The sequence below is a fragment of the Ambystoma mexicanum genome, chromosome 7p, assembly GCF_040938575.1.
Source record: "Ambystoma mexicanum isolate Mex_15411 chromosome 7p, UKY_AmexF1_1, whole genome shotgun sequence".
Lineage (NCBI taxonomy): Eukaryota > Metazoa > Chordata > Amphibia > Caudata > Ambystomatidae > Ambystoma > Ambystoma mexicanum.
In genome coordinates, this window is record NC_090939.1 from 251,913,978 (window position 1) to 251,940,555 (window position 26,578).

A 26,578-nucleotide genomic window follows, 5' to 3' on the forward strand; every position below is an offset into this window, starting at 1 on the left:
GATTTAACAGCCTGCTAGTAATAATGACTAAAAGTAGTTACACTCCCACCAGCCATTCAAGTAAACTTGCAATTGTAACACAAATGTTACCAGGTAAGTAAGAAAGTTTACATTGTATCCCCAGCACACCCTATAAGGTGGGGTGTGTTGGCTCATTATTTAAATGTAAAGTGGGATGAAAATCCCTCTTTACCCTTCGGGAACAGTAGTTCACCCAAGTACATTGAAGAGAAGTGAACAGGGAAGACTGAAGGGGCAACCCAGCCTAAGCCCAAAAGTTATAGGAAACTCTAACTCCAATCATACACTATGGAGAGACATAAAACGGTCACACACAAAAAGAGTAAAAGACTAGGTGAGAGGGGAAAAACATTCCCACTCACCTAGGGACAAGGAGAAATAATCCCCAAGTCCAAGCAAAAGGTTCTGGGGTTGACGCAGGTCAGGAAGATTTATCACAAATATGAAAATCTTTCACACAACATTTGGTATGCTTTTCCCACGTGATATGATCGTTTCTTGCTTTCAGCAAATCACATTGAATGTTAGGGGCTCTTGGATATGGAAGAGAGGCTGCAATTTTGTTTTTCCCCACCTCTTACCAGAAGATAGTGTGGGCTCCACTGCACTATTTTCCTTAGGTTTTGAAGAACACCTTTGGGAGTTGATCCATCCTGCCCTTCAGTCCACCCCCATCTTTGTGGTACTGATTTTTGTTGTCTGTTCCTGTCTGTATTTTTCTTGAGTAGTTAGGAGGGATTATGTGAGTTGTGGTCCTTCCCTGCCCTATAAAAACAGTGGCCTGGTCTGGGGTGTTGTCTATTAAGTGAGCCATACAACTGCCCCTTGATATGAGGAGGGGGTGCTACGAAGGTGACCCGGAGGGAACTAGGGTCACCCTGCTAAGAACCCCTGAATCCGAGCAGGGGACCTTGTCTGAGTAGCTATGTGATCGATTGAAGGCAGCTCATTTACAAGCCCTGAAAAAGCAAAGCGGGTTACATTCTTAAACTTGACATTTTATACTCCTTTCTATGTTTTGTAGCCTTTTGTTCTTCCAGATAGCAGACAGGCGGCACAATTACCAATATGTCTTTGCATTTTCATAATATATATATATTTTTTTAATATGTTTATTTTTGAACAAGGCAGGGTGGCAGCTATACAAGTTTACATTGAAACATGTTATACCTCAAATCAAGGTCATGTCTCACTCCCCTCTTTTCCCTTTCCCCACTGTTATCGCACCCGGCCGGGCGTATGATGCCCAAGTTCATTGTCTCTCTTCTTGGAGAGTGCCCCCATCGTCCAGGGCCCTCCGGGCTAATTGATCTTTCTAGGTCAGGGCCGGGAATTCTCGGTCATAGTCGAGGATTGGGCCCCAAATGTTTCAGAAGCGGTGGAAGTGGCCCGCCCTGGCCGCAGTAACTTTTTCCGCGACCAATACATCCCATATTTTCACCCACCACAGGGGCAGGAGGGGGTCCTCCACGGATTTCCATGAGCGGGCAACCACTATCCTTCCCGCCAGCAGACATTGAGACCGTAATTTAGCTTTGGCACCGGACCTTGATTACATCCCTTGGACAGGGGAGCCCAGGAGAATGGGTTTGGTTTCTAGAGGAAGCGTTGCCTGGGTGATCTCTGCAATTCTAGCTAAACATTGCTTCCAAAAGCTTTGGACCTTTGGGCAGGTCCACCACATGTGAAAGAAAGATCCTAGCTGACCACATTGTCTCCAGCAGGCCGGGTCAAGAGTGATTCATGTGGTGGAGCCTCAGAGGGGGGTAGTACCAGCATAGCAGGATTTTGTAGGCACATTCTCTGTTGGTGATGCAGGCGGATGAGTGGGCGCGGGTCCAAATGTCTACCCAAGATTGATCCTCTATTGGGTGACCTAGGTCTGCCTCCCATTGTGCCATGGATCGAGTTCTTAAGGTAAGAAAGTCAGTCCTTCTGGAGGCGCTTATACAGGGTAGAGATCTTGCCTCCTGTTGGGACGTAGGGGGGTGAGTTGCTGCTTTGCGGTTTGTGGGTGGGAGCACCAGTGGCGTAGCCGGGTTCAGGAACACCGGAGATGAGGGGCTAAGTCCTCTTGGAACCCCTTTCTGCTTCAGGACTCTGTCCCAAGTATTTATAGTGTGTTTGGTGGATAATAAAAGTCCCTGCCATTGCCGTCGCATCGGGGTGAAATGTGTGGAAGAAAGCGTAGTGGAAGGGGGAGGCACTCCTTTTCCAGCTCCACCCACCTGGGCCGATCAGATAGTATCTGCCATGCCTAGATACATGCCAATTGTGCTGCCATTTGATATCCCTGCAGGTCCGGGACCCCTAGGCCACCAAGTCTTGCGTTACCCATCATTGTTCCTTTGGGGATCCTGGCTTTTTTCCCCATTTCCAGATGAATTGTAGCATTTTCCTCTGCATGCTTCGGAGAGCCGGTGTCAGCATCATGACCGGGAGGGATGACCATGCATACAGGAATCTGGGGAGCAAGTTCATCTTGCAGGCAGTAATCTGGCCCATCAATGATATCTCTTGGGAGGCCCAGCGCTTGAGATCGATTTCCAGTTCTTTAAAGAGTGGGGGGAAATTCACATGGTACACGTTTTTTGGATCGGCCTGAACCTGGATTCCCAAGTAAGGGATGGCTCTCGTTTTCCATTGAATAGGGCACAGTGGAATCAAGGCTTCTCGTTCCTCTGGGTTGATCCCTATCCGTGCGGCCGGTGACTTGTCAAAATTGATGGAGAAACCTGTAACCGTTCTATAACTGTGTATTTCAGCTAGGGCATGCGTTGGTGAGGAGCGGGTTTCTGAAATGGTGAGTAGGACGTCGTCTGCATATAGCGCGAGTTTGTGCTGTGATGGTCCAACCTGGGGGCCCCTGATAAGATTATTCAGCCTGATTCTTTGGGCAAAGGGTTCCATAATTATTGCAAATAGCAATGGAGATATCTGGCAGCCTTGTCTGGTTCCACAAGTTAGGGGTATTGGAGTAGAGAGTGTGCCATTGATCCTGAGGAGGGTTTTGGGCGACTTATAGTTAGCCAGGACCATGGTTCGGAATTCTGGGCCAAAGACAAAGGCCTCCAGAGTGAGCCTCATTAATGTCCAGTCCGCCTTGTCGAATGCTTTTGTTGCGTCAAGGGCCATAAGCACCAGACCCCGGGCATCTTGGGAGGCCCTACGGATATTGTCACCTGTGGATCTATTCTTGATAAACCCAGTTTGGTCAGGATGGATTATATTAGGTAGTATATGGGATAGGCGTGTTGCCAGGATCTTGGAATAAATGTTGGCATCGATGTTCAGCAGGGCAATTGGTCTATAGGAAGCAGGGTTCCTTACGTCCGCTCCAGGTTTGGCTATGAGAACTGTAATTAATTCTTGCATGGAGGGGGGGTTATTGTCTCTGAAGGATTTAAACAGCTGTACTAGCGGAGCAAGGGGCTGGGGGTCTGAAGACCTTGTAGAAGTTGGTGGAGTAACCATCGGTGCCTGGGGCCCTGGTTTTGAGGGATTTTATGGCTTCTTCTACTTCCTCACCTGATATTGGGGTGTCCAGGGAGTCCCTGGCTCAGTCGTGGAGTCGTGGAAGAGCTGATGTTCGTAAATATTCTGTTTGTTCCTGCAGATTTCGTGCTGGCGAGGTCATCACTTTTACCAGGTGGTCTGCTGCGAGGTGTTGTTTTTCCTGTTCGGCATATTGTATTCTGCCCTGCGGGTCCCGTAGTCCAACAATAGTGTTGCTTCGTTTCGCCTTAGCAAGTTTAGCCACCAGTAGTTAATTTTCATAATATTTAACCATTTTGTACCGTCATATGCTTATCCTGCTGGTGAATAGGGTTCTGAGATTGTACAGTTTGGTCATAATGCATTGCTATTTGGGGGTTTTACCAGCTCTGGTCTCTACTTCAGTCAGCAATCTGAACACACATTTACCTCAGTCTTGAGTTAGATCGGAACTATTAAACTCCTTCCTAAAGACATTGAAGCAGGTTTGAGACTGTCATCACAGGTTTCTTTCATAGGAGACCTGGATCTTTGTTATTCTGGTAGTGCTTTGGTGCACACATACTCATTTCTAAAATGACAAACTCTTGTGTAAACATTTAAATTGACCTTGTTGTATTGTATAATTAAGGCTATGCGAAAAACATAGTGTCACGTCAGGATTCAGAAAAGTAGTTACTTGACAAAACCTATCTTGGATATTTGTATCAGTATTTTCAGACTTGTCATTTGTTTTTAATTTCATAAAGTTCATAAACCGGAAAAGATTTCATGGCATGAGGCTGCTGGGACCATTCGTGATGGACTACGTGCATATACAGCCCTGCACTACCTTTCTCACCTGGCTCCTGAAAAATCTCTTTTGGTAATGGATGGGGCAAGTGTAAGTATTAATACAAACCAATGTGAATAAAAAAAATCAATACCAAGTGCTGGACCTAAAACATACATGCATTATACATGTTCATTTGATAAAGTTTATAACTAAAATACATTAAAGTGTGTATATGTATATATATATATATAAATATATATATAATTAGCCAAAATGCGCTCTGCCTAATGCTTGTAGCTGGTGCTTAAGGGTACAGGCCGGCTACGCTCCACAATATAGCTACAACACATATAACCCAGAGGTTTGGAATATTCACTAAACCCTCAAAGGGAAATCTATCAAGAAACCCAAGCACTCAAGACCTGGCTGTGTTAATGGTAAAATGCTTTATTTAAATAATATGTGCATCATCACAACAGGCAAAAAACATTTGGATGTCAGCAAGTGCATTCAAGCAAATGCCAGTGTGACTTAGAAAGGCTAGATCTTTACATTCCGAGTTATCGCCTAGCTTTTTTCAATCAACCCCGATATTACCCACAGTTCTGTGTTTGACCAATACAAGAAAGGGGTTCCAAAAATGCACAAAATGTAAAGCAAGTATATCACATGCTCTACGACTTTCGTGATCTGTCATTTTGTGCGGTTGCAACCTCTAGTATATAGGAAGCACAAAGCTGGAAGTCAAGACCGGAATACTACAACACCTCCAAGCCATCAAAAATAAAGATCCACGCACTAAGAGCAGCTATGAACATATCGAAAAACGAGCACATCTCTGACGCCAGACGATCCTGTCAATGGCTATCTATACCTCAGAGAATCGAATATAAAACACTCTCTCTCACTCACAAATGTTTATACAACCAAGCACCTAGATACCTCTCGGACAACTTCACGCACCACACCCCATCTCGTCCAACTAGATCAGCCCAAACACATTGCCTAAATATCCCCAGATTTAAGCTCCAAAAAGCAGGAGGTACAAGCTTCCCTGTGCTTGCAGCTAAACACTGGAACTCACTACCAGCCGATCTCAGATCCGAACCATCCTTTCACCGATTTAGACACAGTGGCCAAAGAAGCCTAAAACGCCAATTTATTACTACACAAATGTACTTGCTGCCTTTACAATCTGTACAATTTCAAATCTTGTAAATTATGTCGTATTATGTATATTATCTGTAACTGTTTTATAATGTCTAGACTACCTGTATTGTATACTTAATGACCATGCTTGTAATATATTGGCTACGTTGTAACCATGCCAAGCGCCCCAAGGCCAGGCGGCGCTATACAAATAATACACTAAACTAAACTTATCCTCTTGCAAAACATTTTGATGAAAAACATGGAGCGGATATTTCATCTTTTAACTATTTTGGGATAGACCCTGTTTCTCAACACCCAAGGGGAGGCAACCGAGAGCGCATATTTAAGGCAGTGTGAGAGTAAATACATTGTGGATTGCAACACAAAGAGCCTCAGAGGTCATAATAAAGACGAGGAACTTTAGACGTTTGTGGGGGATTAGATCACACCGCAAAATATGGTTATTGTCCCCCAAAGGTTTCCTGATATTATGTCAATGTCCCAGCTTGTGACAAACCTTTAGTTTTGAATAGTTGATGACAACATGTTATCCTCCCTGGTCAATTTTTAACTTGCATTTTATTCTTTGTATTTTATGTCACACATTTTGCTCTATAGGATTGGTGTTTTTTAGTTTTCAAATTTTTGATTCATATTTATTTCACTGCAGATTGTACGATATTGTTTGATATTAGTTTCTGCAATCTTTTTATCAAGAGTTTCTGATGTCGATTAACTTGGTTCATTAAGATTTATTTCCAGGTCAGTTTGCATCTGTGAATATTAAGCATCATACACTGTATAGGAATTTCATGTTTACTCGTCTTAACATATATCTCATAGTTTAAGCGAGATGCACATTGCACTTTATATTAAGGGTCTTTGATGGTGAGCCACAACGTTCACCAAGGTAGTATATTGGTATCTGTGAATATCAAGCTTTGTGTGTTGGAATTCAATGCATACTTTACAGTCTAAGTAAAAAGCACTATGCACTTTGTCAAGGGCCAAATCCACCATGCTGGTAAAGAAGTTGTGTGTGTTATCAAATAGTTTAGTATTGTTAGAACAATGCACTTTACATATCTTTCGAGTTTTTGAATTAAGCACTATGCACTTTATGCCAATGAGGTTTAACAACTGGCGTATTATGCACATTATTATACACATATCATTGTACTAAGCACATTGCACTTTGAGACAAAATTGACTATGTTGTTTATGTTGTGTTTATGTTATCAAACTGATATTATTGCTGCTAAGCACTATGCACTTTATGAGACAAAATGGAGATTATGTTGAATATAATGTTTATACTGTTTAGCACTATGCACTTTACATTATTCAGGCTTAATTGCCTGTGTCATCAAACAGATACTATTGCTGCTGAGAATTATGCACTTTATACCACTGAGGTATGATAACTAGCATACTGTCTGTTTTGATTGGCAACAGATACTTACAAACTTACTGCTGCTGAGCACTATGCACTTTGAGTCACATTTGAGCTTATGTTGAACATAATGTTTGTGCTATTAACGCTATGCACTTTACATCTTTAATGCTCAATGACGGTCATATTGCCTCAAGTAGATACCATTGTTGCCGAGAACTATGAACTTTATGATGAGCATATTGTCTGCTTGATTGGCAACAAATGGTTGAAAACTCAAAAATAGCGCACACACATGCTCTGTGAGTTCTCCACACAATACCTACATCCAACATGGCGACGAAATGTACTGAGGCTCTTTAAAGTGCCAATTACTATGCAAGCTTGGAAACAAAAAAAGCACTCACTTGCCAATGATGAATTAAAAATCAGAAACCCTTTTCACTTGTACAATTTGACGAAGCCCGTAAGGGTGAAATGCGTTATTGTGAATTCTCTGTTTGCCTTGTCCACCATATGAAGAATAAAGGACGTTGACCGAGATCCTTTATCTATGTGTTCGAGTGGTGATAGATATTTGAGGAGGAGTGCCGCCGTTAGCTGAGTTAGAACAGCTTCTTTCTTTTTTGATATACATATATATATATATATATATATATCAACAAAAAACATTGTTAAATGGATGTTATGGTTAAGTTGCACTAGTCAAAACCTTTGCAATTCAATGGAAAAACATTACAGGGATGTTATGGTTACAGGTAAAACCGCAAAACCCCAAATATTCGCAAGTTATGGTAAGATAAGCAACCATAACCCGCACTACCACTGTGCGCTGCAAGGACTAACACCCATGACATCAAAGATGCAATCACAAATGTCAGTGATGACATGACTGATGACATCACATGTGTATATAGTTTACATGAAACCCCTCCACAAGGGATTGTCATTGTAATGTTGGCAGAAACCTATTAGAGATCATCTGAAGAACTGTTATGACACAAATAGTTCAGTAACCAATGCATTGCTATAAACACCAGAGCATCACATAGTTCTTTCCAGTACATGAACGCACTCAGGTAGAAATGTAGCCATTATCTGCAGCATGCATCAAAGCGGTGGAATAATCTAAATTTTGCGCATGCTGCATAGTACAAAGATGAATGTTTCGTTTCAGAGTTTTGTGTACTGTACAACATGTAATAAGCAGCTAAGAATGTCTCTCACTACCTAATTCTACTACTATACACAAACCACAACGAGACCACAACGCATACAAATATAAGCATATACAGGGAAAGTAAAGTAAGCACAAAAACAGCAGCTCTACCACACAGTGTACATAACCTAACTGATGGCCTTCATTCACAGACATGCTTGTTGTGCTTTGGGCTTCCATCTTCCCCTATGTGTATGTGTCATATGCTATAACTGGACCCTAAGGAAAGTGGTGTAAGAACATATGAGCAGGGTAAGGTTCATGAAAATATACTAAGAGGGGAAGTGAGTGGGCACCACTTGGTAGTTAATCCACGTTTCTCAAGTGTTGAAAAATTGTAGACAAAAAAAATGACTTGTTCAAACAATTTGTATTCAAAAATGTATAAAGGAGCTGGCTGTGACGAGTTTGGAGACACCCAAACTCAAAATACATGTGAAGCAGGAGACCAAGTGAAATACTGGGTCACACAGCCGCTCTCTATAGAACCCAGTCTGGGTATGTATTTAATCAAAATTATTAAAAGTTTGGCTTGAAGGTAAAAGGGGATACCTTTAGTTGAGAAAATGACAAAAACATTGAGCTTCAGTAGTTTCTCAAAACAATTTTATCAAAAATAATCTCAAGAGTGAAGTCACTAATGTTTTCTTAGTAAGGAAGGATTTGCCACAATCGTTTTATCAATCAGACCAAATTGCCAATGCATTTCGGAAATAAGTTTCCTTCGTCAGGGCCAGTCTAAAGATAATGCACACAAGATCAAAAATAGAAAGAACAATTTGTTCAAAGCAACATATTAGTGTCATGAAATATTGAAATAAAGTCAAAAACATACCATTCAGTTGTAGTTTTCAAAAGTAGGAGAGTGAGGAGGGAACAAGGGAAAAAAAATAATTGATAATGAGGCCATGTTTGTAGATATTAAATAATAAAACCAAATCAGGAAAAAATATACCTGAAATAGGTAAGTTGCATGCAGAGTATGTGGTACAATATGTTCATGGAGGCCATGTAGAAATCACAAGCTGTCTTTCCTTAGTGACAGAAATCAGCGCTGAACAACAGCCTGCAATGAATAGGCTGTAACCAGAAAAAATATGTTGTAGTGAAGTGTTTGAAATCCGTGTTTGTAAATGAAAAAATAGAGTTGGGAAGAAAGCTTACCGTGCATAACACGGGAGTGGAGAAGTTCTCCTGTTGCCGGCTTGAGCGGGTATGCGGCTGTTGCATCGAAGCGCTGCCAAGGCAACGCTTCCTTTATATGACACGTGACTGCAATGCGACCCGAGTGGGCGCGCGGTCGTAATGTGCCTCTGCAATCAAGCCATAGGGCTTGATTTAGATAGATTTAATTATTTACCTGCCCTCGTGTGGCCTAAAGGGAATTAGTGATGTAATAAAAAGAACAAATGGAAAAATTAAATTAAATGGAAATAAAAGAAATACTATGCCGGGGTAAATAACAATAGTGAGTAAAGACATATGAAAATAAATACACATATATAGTGACAAATGAAAACATATGCATTGAGATAAATCACAATATTAATTCTGCTGCTGTCGGTGACATCATTGAGCGGTACCTACGGTCATGGACAAAAGGTCCAAGATACGCAGCAGTGACATTGGGTGTCCATGATGTGCAGTAATTGCATAAAAAGTAAATATTTATGTCTAACTTGCGCCTTAGTGTATACCACTGCTGTGTGTGGTGTCGTCAAAGACAGCACCTTGGGTCCCAGACCTAGTGTCCAGGAATTACAGCAGGGTGGTACATGGGTACATCATTACATGGTACAAGGGCTACATGTGAGAAGCTAAAATTGTGTTGACGATGATAGCAAGGAACAATCAAAGCAGTCGAAATGCAAGGTTATAAGAAACAATGATAATTAATTTCTTCATTGAATCCATTGGGTGTTAGACTACACAGTTTGTCAATCCAAAAAGTCTCTCTGTGGTTGAGCCGCTGGCTCAAATCCTCATGTGGATTGTTTTTTGTAAGTAATTCCAAAATCACAAATCTTATCTGTGTCAGGTTATGTCCATTTTCAACCCAGTGGCGTGCTACCGCCGAGTTCATGTTTGTGTTCCGGATGCAAGACCGGTGTTCATTCCACCTTGTTTTAGCCGTTCTTGTAGATTGGCCCACATAGAATTTTCCACACGGGCACTTGATGCCATAAATAGTGTTGGTTCTATCGCAGGTTCCATAGGTTTTGAGGAGAATCTTCTTCCCTGTTCTGGGATGGTTAATGACATTACCCTTGATTATTGAATTACAGTTAATACAATGGAGACAGGGGAACGTTCCAGTTCGTTGAGTTATGGGCTCTTTGAGGGGCGGTCTTGTGTGTACCAATTCATCTCTGAGATTCCTACTGCGCTGGTAGGCAAATACAGGTAGCTCACTAAACAGATTTTATGAAAGAATTCATACTTGCCCTTTTACAGTTCATTGCAGAAAACTTACTTCCAATATTGCAACCAGTTCTACTTACAGACCTCAGGAACATCAATGGGGGCCACTATGGCACCCACATATGCCAACTGTTTCATGTACAAGTTTGAGATGGACAATGTACTAAACAAACAGGAATGGAACAAAGACATACATTTATGGTAGCGCTATATTGATGACATTTTTGGGGTATGGAGAGGCACCATTGGAGCTTTTGATACCTTCTTTGAATACCTGAATAACATAGATCAACGTATCCAGTTTACAAGAGAATTCTCGTATGACACAATCACTTTTCTGGATGTTCAAATCAAAAAGCAAACAACTGGCTACAGTACTTCATTGTTCCGCAAGCCAACTGATCGCAATAACCTTTTACACCGTCTAAGCTTCCACCAGCCTAGTTTGCTTAGAAATCTCCCATATAGCCAAATGTTACGGGTAAAAAAGATCGTGAGTGATCCAGAGGATTGTATAGCTCAACAACTTGCAATGAAAGAAATATTTCTAGCACGAGGTTACAAACAAGGAGAACTCGACACAGCATCCACTAGGGTTAGCACCCTGACACGTGAGACCCTACTGTCTACACAAAATTCTAAAAACAAGAGGGAACTCAAATCACCAGTGTATGTATCCAAATTCTCGATCCAAAGCAACAAGATTAAAAAAAACATCAAAAAACACTGGGGAATTTTCAAAAATGACATCAGGGTACAAAATCTGTTTAGTGAGTTACCTGTATTTGTCTACCAGTGCAGTAGGAATCTCAGAGACGAATTGGTACACACAAGACTGCCCCTCAAAGAGCCCATTACTCAACGAACTAGAACGTTCCCCTGTCTCCATTGTATTAACTGTAATTCAGTAATCAAGGGTAATGTCATTAACCATCCCAGAACAGGGAAGAAGATTCTCCTCAAAACCTATGGAACCTAAGATAGCACCAACACTATTTATGGCATCAAGTGCCCGTGTGGAAAATTCTATGTGGGCCAATCTACAAGAACGGCTAAAACAAGGTGGAATGAACACCGGTCTTGCATCCGGAACACAAACATGAACTCGGTGGTAGCACGCCACTGGGTTGAAAATGGACATAACCTGACACAGATAAGATTTGTGATTCTGGAAGTACTTACAAAAAACAATCCACATGAGGATTTGAGCCAGCGGCTCAACCGCAGAGAGACTTTTTGGATTGACAACTGGGTAGTCTAACACCCAATGGAATCAATGAAGAAATTAATTATCATTGTTTCTTATAACCTTGCATTTCAACTGCTTTGATTTTTCCTTGCTATCATTGTCAACACAATTTTAGCTTCTCACATGTAGCCCTTGTACCATGTAATAATGTACCCATGTACCACCCTGCTGTAATTCCTGGACACTAGGTCTGGGACCCAAGGTGCCGTCTTTGACGACACCACACACAGTGGTATACACTAATGCGCAAGTTAGACATAAATATTTACTTTTTATGTAATTACTGCACATCATGGACACCCAATGTCACTGCTGCGTATCTTTGACCTTTTGTCCATGACCGTAGGTGCCGCTCAATGATGTCACCGACGGCAGCAGAATTAATATTGTGATTTATCTCAATGCATATGTTTTCATTTGTCACTATATACGTGGATTTATTTTCACATGTCTTTACTCACTATTATTTACCCCGGCATAGTATATCTTTTGTTTCCATTTAATTTCATTTTTCCGTTTGTTCTTTTTATTACGTCACTATTTCCCTTTAGGCCACATGAGGGCAGATAAATAATTAAATATCTAAATCAAGCCCTATGGCTTGATTGCAGAGGCACATTACGACCGCGCGCCCACTCGTGTCGCATTGCGGTCACGTTTCATATAAAGGAAGCGTTGCCTTGGCAGCGCTTCGATGCAACAGCCGCATACCCGCTCGAGCCGGCAACAGGAGAACCTCTCCACTCCTGTGTTACGCACGGTAAACTTTCTTCCCAACTCTGATTTTTCATTTACATACACGGATTTCAAACACTTCACTACAACGTATTTTTTCTGGTTACAGCCTATTCATTGCAGGCTGTTGTTCAGCGCTGATTTCTGTCACTAAGGAAAGACAGCTTGTGATTTCTACATGGCCTCCATGAGCATATCGTGCCACATACTCTGCATGCAACTTACCTATTTCAGGTATATTTTTTCCTGATTTGGTTTTATTATTTAATATCTACAAACATGGCCTCATTATCAATTTATTTATTTTTTTCCCTTGTTCCCTCCTCACTCTCTTACTTTTGAAAACTACAAATGAATGGTATGTGTTTGACTTTATTTCAATATTTCATGACACTAATATGTTGCTTTACACAAATTGTTCTTTCTATTTTTGATCTTGTATGTATTATCTTTAGACTGGCCCTGACGAAGGAAACTTCTTTCCGAAATGCATTGGCAATTTGGTCTGATTGATAAAACGATTGTGGCAAATCCTTCCTCACTAAGAAAACATTAGTGACTTCTCACTCTTGAGATTATTTTGGATAAAATTGTTTTGAAAAACTACTGAAGCTCAATGTTTTTGTCATTTTTTCAACTAAAGGTATCCCCTTTTACCTTCAAGCTGAACTTTTAATAATTTTGATTAAACACATACCCAGACTGGGTTCTATAGAGAGCGGCTGTGTGACCCAGTATTTCACTTGGTCTCCTGCTTCTCATGAAAATATACTACCTTTTCAATGTTCAATTCCTGACTGTCAGTGAAGAAAAGCATCTGCTGTACATATATAACTGCACAGAAAAAAGGCAGGCAAACGTGATGTCATCAATGACATTTGTGATAGCATCTTTGATGTCATGGGTGTTAGTTCTTGCAGTGCACAGTGGTGGCGTGAGTTATGGTTGCTTATCTTACCATAACTCGTGAATTTTGGGGGTTTTGCAGTTTTAACTGTAACCATAACGTCCCTGTAACAACGTTTTTCCATTGAATTTCAAAGGTTTTGACTAGTGCAATTTAACCATAACGTCCCTTTAACAATGTTCTTTGTTGGTTTATTTCATAGGTTTTTAGTAGGGCAGTGGAACCAGAAAGTTCCTTCAGTATACATTTTGCAGTGAAGGTGGTAGGTTTTTAGTAGTGCAACTTAACCGTAACGTCCATTTAACAATGTTTTTTGTTGGTGTATTTCATAGGTTTTTAGTAGGGCAGTGGATCCAGAAAGTTCCTGTAACATAGTTTTTTCAATAAACGGGATGTGTTTTTAGTAGCGCAACATAACCATAATGTCCTGTTAGCAGTGTTTTTTGTTAGTGAATCTGATAGGTTTTTAGTAGAGCACTGTAACCAGAATGTTGCTTTAGCATAGTGTTTTCTGTGAAGGTGAAAGGTGTGTAGTAGAGCAACTGAACCATAATGTGCCGTTAACAACATTTGTGCATGGAATCCTTGGCTGCCCTCATGACAAACTTGTTGAATGGGCAAATTCCCCAGTGTACGTATCCATTTGTGCTACCCCTTCCCTTTGCTAATAGTGTCTGTGTATCTTTGAAATTGAAGGTGTACATGTTAAATGTTGGGGAGCGTGTGAGTGGTTTTTCTTTTTATGTTAGCAATGCATAGTCAGTTTGTGGCGCACAGTACTGTATCAGATGGCTGCAGGGGAGTAATATGCAGGTTTCCTAGGGAGACCGCACCTGGCTGGCGTATATGCAATCACAATGCAAGTTTCCGTAGGACTCTGTTACTGGCTGCATCTTCCAATGCACGTTTAAGTAGTTGTGGGAGCGCACGTCTGTCTGTTGCACAGCTATACGCTTGCATAGGGCATCCTCTGTGTGCTGGTATCACTGCCCCTGTCACCAGGCCTACGGATTCATACGGCAGGCTAACGCATTTCAAGCAGTCATGGCGACTGCGTGGGTTGCTCAGCAAACCTACCAATGTATGGCTGCAGCACACTCTGTGAGGCCCACTGGAAAGCAAGGAACAGCAACCTCTAATGTACGGTGGGCATGTTAAATGTTGCATTAATTTGATTGATATGCTGCTTGCCTTTGCATGATCCATGAAACAGACACACCGTCTCTGCAGTGAGCAATGTGACGGAAAGTGTCAAGGGTTCGCCGGCAGGTCGTAGAGTTGGAGTAAATATTTAATTGCAGGTGTAACAGTCTGCAGTGACTCTGCAAAATGGCGAAGCTGGTGCGCCTTGGTCACTCACATACAAGAGCATATAAAGAGAAGTAAACAAACAGCACATTCTTTGGAGCGCAAAGAATATCAGTGGTAGTTAGAAAAGTAGTGTAGCCGCAAGGATCTCGCTGAATACTTCTCTTCCAGCTCCACGTAATGAAGCTGTGTTTCACCTTGTTGTAAGCATTCTATTATTTCAGAATGTATTACGGCTAATGGCGTACCATGAAGTGTCTGCACTGCATGTGACGAGTACTGAAATCGAAGCACAAGGCACCAGTGGGCAGGGTACTGCCCTTCCAACAGTGCACTAGGAAAATTTCATGTACAGCATTCTGCATAGCTGCTCCGATCCCCAACAGGAACAGTCGTGTATGGCAGCAGATCCTTAAAACATCCTTGCACACCATATGCTGCGCTGCAGAGCCTTACCTGGCAAAGGGCATTGTATTGTGCATGTACTGTGATGCGCGACTCTACAAAGGGAAAGTACTTGGAAGTGCTTTGGAAGGGTTGGTCCGGGAACATGCCAAAAACTGAAGCCTATTTAAGTGAGGGCCACCCAACATTTCCCTCTCTTTGTGCACTTCCCCTATGTTATCCATGTAGGTGGTGCCCCTTCCGTACTGGGCCTTGCCTTCCTTTGCTTCTGTGTGGTGTGTTCCAAGATCAAAATAAATGGAAAGCAACTGGAAGAGGAAAAAAGTTCAATGAAAAAAGCTGCTTTCTCCATTCCCGGACTAAATGAAAAATAACGCAGCCACATCTGCGTCTGCGTAATGTGATTAGAAAATTATGCATTAGATCGGAAACATGCGCATGACCTGGGCAAGTGCCTCCTTCATCGCAAACGGTATGGAAACTCCGGTAACGTATTGTGCACTTTTCCCTCCACAAAGAAGAACAATAATGGTGGCATGATTGCACGTCACCAAAGTCTCACAAACACATACCAAAATCAGTCACTGCATTGCAGGTACTCCATACCAGTTCAAATCCACATACTAGAATCCAAAACGAGCAGCCAATGCACAGTGTGTTCCATTCACTTTCAATCAATGTATTCCGAACTCCCCAAAAAACGTACACTGTGGCCCGTGAAGCACACAGCCATAACCGCAACTTCCGCATTTGTGTAGACAAATACACTATGTATTACAGTTTATACGTAAAAACCACACCCAGAAACCTTATTCAGCAATGCCGTACCGTGCACAGGGCAATTGATATGGCCGCAATCTGCAAAAGGGCCAGATGTGGCACGTGCAACCTTGCATCTATCGCGATGTCCGCAGACTTATCATGCTCTGCACGCGGGAGTGGGGCAATAAATGTCAACCAGTGTTACAACTCGGCGTTCGCCGTGTCGCCCACTTCGGCGTCCGCCTCATGCCACCCTGGCCCCCCATGCATCTAGGGCTGATTGGGATCCCCAAAGCACTCCAATAAGTAAGCACAAGAAGGTTGTAGCTGTACATAAGGGGTGCAGCGCTTTAATGCTCCTTTCTATTTCCAATGGCAGCTGCCGTGGAAGTTATCTGCTCTAAACTACACTACCCAGAAAACCTGATTTCATGCTGTAGTTAGGATGCCTTAGCTTGGAGCCTCGCTTTCCTGTGGTGCCGCCTCTTTGTTGATTTAACCAGCGTCAGGTTTCAGAACAGTGCTTCTGTTTACAGTTATAGCCGGCAACCGCAAAGTTACGTCTTCTGTGCCACCTTCATTATTCACCCATTCTGCCCTCCACCAACTGGTAGGGTCTCGTTCCTATATCTCGATTCATGCCAACAATCTCCTGCCTAGACTAGAGCCTAATCTCCTTCTACTCTTGAGGTTGTTTCCAGTCTCTTTCATTGAATTAGGGGAAACTGTTCAGGTATTCCAATCAGGTGGAGGAGATCTAGGGGAACAGGGTCTGTCTCGTCTGAATACTCATCTCTTGTCTTTTCTTTGCAGCTGGGTCCGTGGCGGTGCGTTCTCCCCGCTCTTTTGGGTGATTGGTCTCCTTGTCTGGTACAACCTACAGCAATGGGGGGTCATATCATCAAAAAGAGCTATCTTCCCTCACAGAGAGGAGGCTCTGGTGGAGGCTCCAACCCGAGCTCTTCAAGCAACTACCCAGTCTCACAGCCCTGGTCTCCAGTCCCAAGTGCTCCCATCACCCGTTTTTATAAGTGTTTTTGTTTGTTGTACTTCGCCTCACATTCTTACAATAGCGTCTTCGGTGCAGCCTGTAGATTGCAAAACAAAATGTAATTGCCACTGGGCGACAAAGAAATGCCATTTCCATTGAGATGGTGCACATATCGATAACCAATGTTGTCATTGTCACAGGAGTACATCCTAGCAGCACGCAAGAAGTTACACATGCTTCTGTTGATAAGACGCCTTCCGACCTCTGGCTGACGACAACATTCATTGGAATAGTTATATACTGGACTTGGTGGTATTCATGAGAAAAGCACCTTTGCAGTGGGAAAAATGCGTTTCACTGCTTTCATCATCGGTACACACGTGAACAAGCCAGGGAACCCAAAAGCAAGGCTCCATAGTACACAACCACAACATGTACAGCAGCGAAAGTGGCCACATGTCGACATTCGGCAAGCAAATGGCCGAAACTACGCACATCGCCACTGCACCACAAAGCCTCCACTTCCTCCAAATTCAAATTGCCATTAAAGCCTCTTTACACGGCATACTGGAGCAGATCTATCACAAAGGGATCACCCACTATGAAAACTGTGCGTCTCGCCATCTCTGCCAGCCTTACTCCAGAGTAATGAAACAAAATATGGCCGCCCTTTCCTGTGACGCACACCCTGATCACCTGATTGGACAATTTCCACAGTCGCATTTCCATTGGCCAGCATGGTGCGAAGTGCAGAGTGTGGCACGTGCGCTCTCCATGTAACACTAGCAGTTCTGTACAACAGTCCCCTGTGTACACACCACACCCAGAAACGTTGTTGCGCAATGCCTCCGCCGTCACAGTCCCATTTCCATGGCCACCGTCCTGAAAATCCCCGGACGAGGCTTTCGTGCTACGTGCATGTGGGAAGAAATGTCAACCAGGTGAAGGGCTTTCGTCTGTAGGGGTGGCTCTGAAAAGAGCCGTTGTTTTTTTTTATTTTTTATTATCTACTTCCACACAAAGAGCTAGTTTTCGGTTTCATAGAGTTCTGTGTTTTTTTCATCCTCAGATTCTTACCAGGAACCTTTTGAGTGCATCTTGGAGATGAGCAAACAAAACAGCATTACCAATGGACGACAACGAAATGCCATTTGATTGGAAGATCTCTGCATTTTCAGAACTAATGATGTAATTGTTAAAGAAAAACATGCCACGAGCGCACATGAAATCAGACATGCTTCTGTTAATCAGAAACCTTCCAGTCTCTGGCTGGGTACAACAGACAATATGTGTGGGTCATACTCTTCTTGGAGGTATGGCGGAGACAACCACCTGGGCAGTGGGAAAAAGCCTCTTCACTGCATTCATCAGCCTCTTGAGTCGACGGAGCAAACTTAACCAAGACACATAACCCAAAGGCAAGCCACCATAGTGCATGACGACAACATGCACGGTAGCGAAGCTGGGCAGTTCTCTGCAAAGTGCATGCATATCGGTTAAACTGATGTCATTGACAGCGCACCACAATGCGTCCACTGCTTCCAAACCGAAATTGCCATGAAAGTGTCTTTTATGGGCATATGTGCAGATCTATCACAAAGGCATCACCCAAAGTGAACACAATGCGTTTCTCCGTGTCAGCCAGGGTCACTACGCACAGTAATGAATACCAGTATTACCGCCCCTTCCTGTGACCCACACCCTCAGTACCTAATTGGATAATCCCCACAGTGCCATTTCCATTTCCATTCCATTTCCATTGGCCAGCATGGGGAGAAGCGCAGAATGTGGCACGTGCGCTTCCCAAAGTACCGTGAGGGCCGCACCCCAGTAAAGCACAGACAGTCCTTCTTCTTCCCTATCCACTATCCTCTTCCCACCACGCCCTCATTGGTTATTGTTAAGTAGTCACACACGCATCCAAGACGTCCGCATCTAACACTGTCAGTTCTCAACAAGACGTCATATGTGCCGTTACAAATTCAGCCTGCAAGTGTGCTTTTATTCTAAAGCACGTCCAGTGGAAAGTTCAGAGAAACATTGCAGGATTTGTGCATGCACATTCATCCACATGAGCACCCATCACCACAAAATAAAGGTATGAAGATGGCATCTAAGCGTCCATTATGTTTTTGAAAAGCATACTGGTTTTTCCCCCATCTCCTACCATGAAGTGGCACTTCAATGGTATGTGCTTGCAACGTTTTCATTTACCCATATCATACAGTGTATTCGTGAAACAGGAACTCTTCTTTCCTTCCGACAATGCTACGAATTGTGTTCCCCACTAACCCATCTCCTACATAAATCGTAAAAATATGGCACTAAAGCCGCCACTGAATGTGTTTTACCGACCTAAAGGCAGTTCCCAAAAGGTCAGTGTGCACGGCTGTGGTTCTTTGTACCTGCACTATTGCCACAGACTCTTTTTAAATCTGCCAGCTTCTACTCTGCGCCCTCTGCAACTCATCCATAAGAGGACTGCGTGACTTGTCCTTGGTCTGAAGGCCAGGGATCGTATCTCTACTGGACTAAAATGTCTGCAATAGCTCCCAGTGGCTGGGAGGAATGAAATGAAAAAACCCTGTGCACTATGCACAAGGCCTTCTGGTCCCTGGGACCTCAATACCTTCCACGCTCACTTCCTAAATATCTGCTTGCTCGAGCTCTTCCCTTATCTGCCTCCTACTCCCTCTGGGTCATTTACTTCTGCGCGCAAGCAGTTGGAGGTAGATGTCTTTCTTCTACTGGGGCCTCCCTCTGGACCAGGCACTCTGCCTCCCTCGAACTTGAGGAGAACCATCTTAGGGTCTGGAAGCACCTCACAACCTTTCCATGTGCTTCTTCTTTTTCCCCTCCTCTCCCCTGCTCACTTCCTGTCTAAAACTGATTGTGCACTGGTTTCCTACCCACCCTCTAATCTGTGCCCCAGGCAACCTCCCTCCCGATAGTTCTACCCCTGCACTGGCTTTCTGCCAACCTCTGCTCTTGGGGACTGTTTACTGTAACTCTAACAGTCCAACCACCACTTGAGGTCTACACTTATCCTTGCACTTGCCAGCACTGGCCGTAGTGGCACTTATTGCTATTGTTTTGTTGTTCCAATGTAGTTCACTTTGGCCTCCCCCTTCCCATTCACTTGCACACTCTGTGTCACCTGGCCTAGTGGGATCAATGTCTCTGTGTGGTCTCTGTTCTGCCTCCCTTTCCTCATCACACCTTCACACACTTGTGTGTAGGTACGGTACAAATGCCACAGCATACCATATCACATCATATCATATATGATACACACACTGCATTCATAACAACAGGATGCCTACCACGTACCTTGTAGACTTCACAGAATGGTCTTTCCACTGTAATTCATGTACTACAAATGTTGGAAAAGTGATCCCACAAAAGCAGCACAGAATGTATGTTAGCAACGTTAAGCAAGTGCGTGCAGTGCATGCATGTAAACGGGATGCCTGCCACTTACCTTGCACACTTTCACCATGGCCTCCTACATTTCTCAGTACAAGCAGACCTTCTGCCACAGTGTTTGTGTACACACCACAACCACCAACCACAGTGCCAATGCCATAGTTGCCATCCTGAAAAGAGCTGGATGTGGCACGTCTAATCCTCAAAGTAAGACGGAATCCGTTACTGTGCTAGGAAGAGGAGGGGGATGGATGGTTTGGGAGGGGGGAATGTAAAACAGGGTAGGGGATTGTGTCTTTAGTACTATCTCTGAAAAGACTTATTTTTTCTTTTCTTTTTCTTTTCGTGTTTTTGTTATGTACGTGCATACTTTTCTTGTGTTTTCTCTCTTTTGCTGACCGTCTGTTTGCTTCTCCTCCTGACATTTCCATCGACTGAAGTTCAACGCCTCTTACATTTCTACAGGATTCTCTGCAACGCTTCATGCACAGTGGCAAACAAAACAGCATTGCCAATGGAGGTAAAAAAAATACAATTTCCTTGGAACCGCTGGAAATCTTGCTGGGTATTAATGCTTTCGTAGTCGGCGTTGAACATCCCAGCACTGCACATAAAGTCACACATGCTTCTGTTTATCCAACACCTCCTGACCTCTGGCTGTGGATAAATTACACCGGCATGGTCCTATGCTCCTCTTGGTGTTATCGATGAAAAAATCACCTTGGCGGTGGGAAACATCTGCATCACTGCTGTCATCAACTTCTTTAGGTGAGAGAGCAAACGTGAGCATGACATGTACCCCAAATATAGTGCTACAAAATGCACTACCACCACATCAACAGTACCGACAGAGGCCACACATGTGCAAAGGCGATTCATGCACCCGAAACCCCACTCATAGACTGTGCCCCAAAAAGCCTCCACTCTTTCCAACTGAAAGTTAACAGCAAAGCCTCTTTCCACAGCATACATGTGCAGATTGTGCACAAAGGTATCACCCACGATTAGCACTCTGCGTCTCGCCATCTCTGGCAATGTCACTGCATCGACTTTTGCAAGGCCACCATGCTTAGAAGGGGAGAATGTACCACGTGCCTCTTCCCAGCTACAGCGAGGGCTACACCCCAGAAAAGCAGACAGTCCTTCTTCAGTTTCCACTATTACATTTGCAACAGTCCCTCATTAGGTACTATGAAATGGTCACACAAGCATGTAGCAATCACATGCAAGACAACTGCATTGAACACTATCAATTCTGTACAGTACTCCAGATGTACTGTTACACACTCACAGTACACGTGTACTTAGTAATGCTGACGAGTTTTTCTCATGGTGCAATGTGTTAAGACACTTCTTCAAGCAGGTGTCTTGTACAGGGCAACCCATAGCAAACGGAAATATTAAGAAATTGGTCCCTAATGTGCAACGTGTTCACTGACCTACGCCATGTGCTAGTGAACGCATATTACCTCCCTTTGCTTTTTCCACCAAGTTTAAAATGTTCTCAACAATCACTCTTCAAAGGTCACCATCCTCGGAGAGGTGCAGAGTTAACCATGTATGGTGGCTTTATGTGGTGCTTTGACCATCTACCCAAAAGTGTAGGCCTTGCACAGACCCTGCACAACATTTTGGCGCCATGGATGGGAACATTTGCTTTGTGCCGCAATCCACAAATGTACCATACGATGGGTGGTATAAAGGGCAACCCATACCAAAGGCAAATGGTGACATGTGGCTCCCTATTGTGCAATAATGTACACCATATGGTACTGTATGCATATCAGTTTACTTGTGCTCTTCTACCACGTTTACAATTTACTGCCCCACCATTCTTTAAACGTCACCTCCCTGGGAGACATGCATACTTTAAACTGCAGGCCTGCATTATGCTACCATGGCTAGGGTGCAGACCTAGGCTCTTCGGTGCCTGGCCTATGGCCTTTTGCCATGCACCCACCAGTGTAGGTCGTGCCCACACCAGCAGAACATAAGAGTCATGCAGGTGAACAACTGTCTGCAGTCCCCACACAAGGTAGTTGCCTGTGGAGGCAGCCGCGAATTGGCACAATACGCACAGATACTGCAGACACACGTCCGTCTACCTCCACCTACTGACAAATATCACATCAACCACTTCTCATTCCCCCACCCTCTCCTTCCCTTCTGCCCACCACCACATGGCGTAAAGTATGTTTGTCAGTGCCTTTCGGCGCTGCACTGTCCTCCGAGTCACCATGGCGCCTTTTTTGAAAAGATATGATAGTTTATTTATATAGCACCTATACACAATGTGTTTCAAAGCGCTTCAAGGCAAGGGAGGGAACAAAGGAAAATACAATGACATTCTTACAGGCCATCAACAGTAAGGATGTGAAATTAACTATCATACTCGGCCTGACGACATTTCAGATAGTGCAAGAGCTAAGACATAGAAAAGGAAGGGAGGGGGAGAGTGGGAAGGAAATGGAAACAGACAGGCGACTACCGTACTAGGCCTGACGACATTTCAGATAGTGCTGGAGGTGGGGTTGGGAGGAAAAAAACAGTAATGGGAGGGTGGAGGAAGCAGACGAGGTTGCTATCATATTAGGTCCAGGGACAATTTTGAAATTTTGATAGCGTAAGTGCATAGAAGAACGTAAGGGGAGGAGATAGGAAAAGGGAGAAGGGAAAGGAGGCGAGAACAGAGAGTAAGCAGTCAAAAAGAGTGGAGAAGCAAGAGTGGAGAGCGAATAAAATTGCAGAAGTCAGTAGTAACACATAATGTTGAAAGCCAGGATACAAGATGAAGATGGGAACAGCATGATTCCGGGCCACCATGAGTACAAGATACAAAGGAAGTCCAGCATGAGAGTTGAGAAAGAGTGACGCACCATGAAGTCCAAAAAAGTCAAATCCAGCATTGGCCACAAGACTGTGATGGTGAAACCAGAATGTATCCGGACAGACTCCTGCAGAAGTATGCTAGAGGAGGTTGAGGGGCAGCAGGGTAGAAGAATCAAGCAAAACAGGCAACACCTGTGTGCAAGAAGGGGGGGCACAAGGGAACATCACAGGGGGACCAGAGGGGGTGGGTATGGCCTGTGGGGACAGAAGGGGTAACACATGTTGGGGCATGCTTACCTGCTGTCTGAGCAGGGGGTCGGGCCCTGGGTCCTCCTGGTCCAAACAGGTCCAAACAGGAATTGGCCTTTTCTTCGTCTGCCGTTCAATGCAGATGCCCGGACGAGAGACACCCTTGGTCTAATAGTTGAGAGCAGGAAGGAAGAGGCAGGTCTAAGAAGGTGGGTGGTGCTTAGGCCAGGTGACCTAGATCCACTTGCACCTGCTCCCCATCTGCAAAGGAAAAGAGGCTGGAGAGCTCCTTAAGTAGGGAAACAGAGAAGCAAGCAGGAAGGCACCAGGTGGGCGGGGCTTGCTAAGTGGTGAAAAAGAGCAGCAAGCAGGAAGGCACAAGGTAGGTGGGGCTTGCTAAGTGGTGAAAAAGAGCAGCAAGCAGGAAGGCACCAGGTGGGGCGGGGCTTGCTAAGTGGTGAAAAAGAGCGGCAGGCAGGAAGGCACCAGGTGGCCAGGGCTTGGGTCAGGTGACCTAGATCCACTTGCACCTGCTCCCAATTTCCCCAAAACTTTGACGCACGGCACGCTTCCTTCCAGCCAGCCACTGGCCGCTTTCAATGCTCGCCGACATCACAGCGTACCGCAAGCCAATGACACTTCTGTCCGTGGAGCGGACCCAGATATCACACATTTTTGAGCCGTACATCTCACTTATTTGCATCAAAAGCACTGGTTGGATTTCCACCAAACACACAAAAGCACGGTTTCTGAACCAAGCCCCTGCTCCTGACGCAAATTTTGTGAAAATCCGTCCAGCCGTTCGGCCTGTAGCCGTGCGCAAGTTTTTTCCCCCATTCAGTGTATGGGGAAAAGAAATGTTGGGACCCCCCCTATAACGCCCCCGCATGAAACCTCACCAAAGTTGGCGAAAAAATTCAGAGCAGTTCATATGCCTGTTTGGCAAAGTTTGAGCTGAAAAAGTTGTCTCCCTATGAGTTTAGCAACTTAACCATAACTACACAGCCGCTACCCTGGGCTGTGTAATATATATATATAATATATACATGATTAGCCAAAATGTGCTCTGCCTAATGCTTGTAGCTGGTGCTTAAGGGTACGAGCTGGCTAAGCTCCACAATGTAGCTACAACACATATAACCCAGGGGTTCAGAATATTCACTAAACCCTCAAAAGGAAATATATCAAGAAACCCAAGCACTCAAGACCTTGCTATGTTAATAGTAAAATGCTTTATTTAAATAATATGTGCATCATAAGAACAGGCGAAAAACATAAGTTCACCAGTGAAAGTAGACCAGATGGATAAAAACACTCACCCATCCGGGTGGAAAACGCCCTGCGTTCCGCTCGTGTCTCGAGCTTCTTCAGGCTAGTAAGATCCATGTTTGTGAATCCCTCCATGAATTTTAAAATGCTGGTTTGAGTGGCAGACTCCACCCCCAGCATCCTGTGTTTGAGACATTCACATGACCTCTAGATGCATGGTAGCAGCTCTGTATAACGCAGCCGCCATCTTGAATAATTCAAGTATTAAGTAAGGTTCAAAGTGAACATGTGTAGAGTAGTCATTAAATAGTATACAAACTAAAAAACACGGGCAAGCGAGGGCCACATGTACCACTATCCCCAGGATATTTATAATCTCTTTGATACAGGAGGTTAATAGCGCATTTGCGCTGATGTTATGTTTATGCTGCTGTGCTCAGAATAAATTCCAACACAACGCCACTACACCCCAAATGACGTGTTATATGCGAGTAGACAAGAACAGCAGCTGTATTTCATAAATATGTGTAGTCTATATACCGACTGTGATTCCCAATCAAGTTGTGGTGCTCGCCCATACCGCTAGAGGGCCAAGTTGGGTGAAACGCTATGTTCAGCAGCATGTAAAAAGAGTGAATCTATCATGATGATAAAAGACCAATGCTATTGAGTATACAAATCAGTGCAAGATAATAACATCGCCATTCATAAAAGTATTGCCCAATCATATTGAGCACGATTTCGTGTATCACGCATATGCACTGTAAGTGCAATATCTTAATTCAGTATCCACCCTCTCCTCTGCTCCCCCTCCTCTCCTTCTCTGCTTACTGACCCTCCTTCAACTACCCCCTCCCTCTTTCTCCTCATTTCCTCTCTTCTCCCCTGTTGAGGTCGCTGGACAAGTTCGATCTATGAAAGCATCATCAAAACGGGTCCATCCCTGTTCCTCTAAAACAATTAAGGACCACATCGACACCTTCGCTCCAGCGCTGCTGAATTCTGCAACTTCTCCTTTGCCTCCCGATCTTTCCCCTACCCTCTGAAGCACTCCCTTGTGCATCCTCTCCTAGAAGAACCCACAGCTGATCCTTCTTGTCTGGCCAACTATCGCCCAATTTCCATTAATCCCTTTTTGGGTAAACCCCTGGAAAAGCTGGCCATCTTTCAGCTTAACCTTCACTCTGATTCTGTTGGCTCTCTCCATGACCACCAATTTGGCTTCAGAGCTGCCAGAAGCACGGAAACTGCTCTCCTGAACATCCGTGAAGATCTATTCTCCAACCTTGACTCTAACATCTCCTCTGTCCTCATCCTACTTGATCTCTCCTCTGCTTTCGACACAGTCAACCATACCACCCTGCTCCACCATCTCCGTGACAACCTAGGTATCACCGATCAGGCTCTGGCCTGGCTGACCTCTTTCCTCTTTGATCGACCCTCCCAGGTACAGGTTGGGTCCTTCCTATCCTCTATCTCCCTCTCTGCCTGTGGTGTTCCCCATGGGTCTAACCTTTCGCCCTGGCTTTTCAACCAATACCTGCAAACTCTCGCCTACTGCATTTCCATTTCCTGCTCAAATTTCCAGTGCTATGCTGATGACACCCAACTCATTTTCAGGCTTCCTTCTGCCACTTCCTCTGCTTCCCTCATCTCTTATTGCCTAATTGCCATTCAAAATTGGTGTGCCGCCAATGATCTTCGTCTAAATACCAACAAGACTGACATACTCCTCATTGGTACACCTTCACCATCCTTTCCCCTCACTCTCTGGCCGGCCTCCTTTGGCCCTCCTCCTACCCCCAACTGCGAGGCTAAGAAACTCAGGGTCATCTTTGACTCTACACTGTCCTTCTCCTCACACATCTCTGACGTCTATAAAAAATCAAACTTCTTACTACACCTCCTCAGAGGTATTCTGCTTTTCCTCTCCTTCCCTCAGAAGCTCACTGTCTTCCAATCTCTGGTTCTC

General features: G+C 44.0%; 1 protein-coding gene across 3 annotated transcripts in view; it reads left to right on the top strand.

The window, feature by feature from the left end:
- The window catches only part of CRYZL1 (crystallin zeta like 1), a 653,866-nt gene that overhangs the window by 364,299 nt on the left and 262,989 nt on the right, over positions 1 to 26,578 (top strand). For all 3 annotated transcript variants that reach the window (XM_069636228.1, XM_069636229.1, XM_069636230.1), the window contains exon 7: positions 4,266 to 4,399. In XM_069636228.1, coding sequence (XP_069492329.1) covers positions 4,266 to 4,399 — 134 coding nt within the window. The remainder of the gene's footprint in view (positions 1 to 4,265; positions 4,400 to 26,578) is intronic.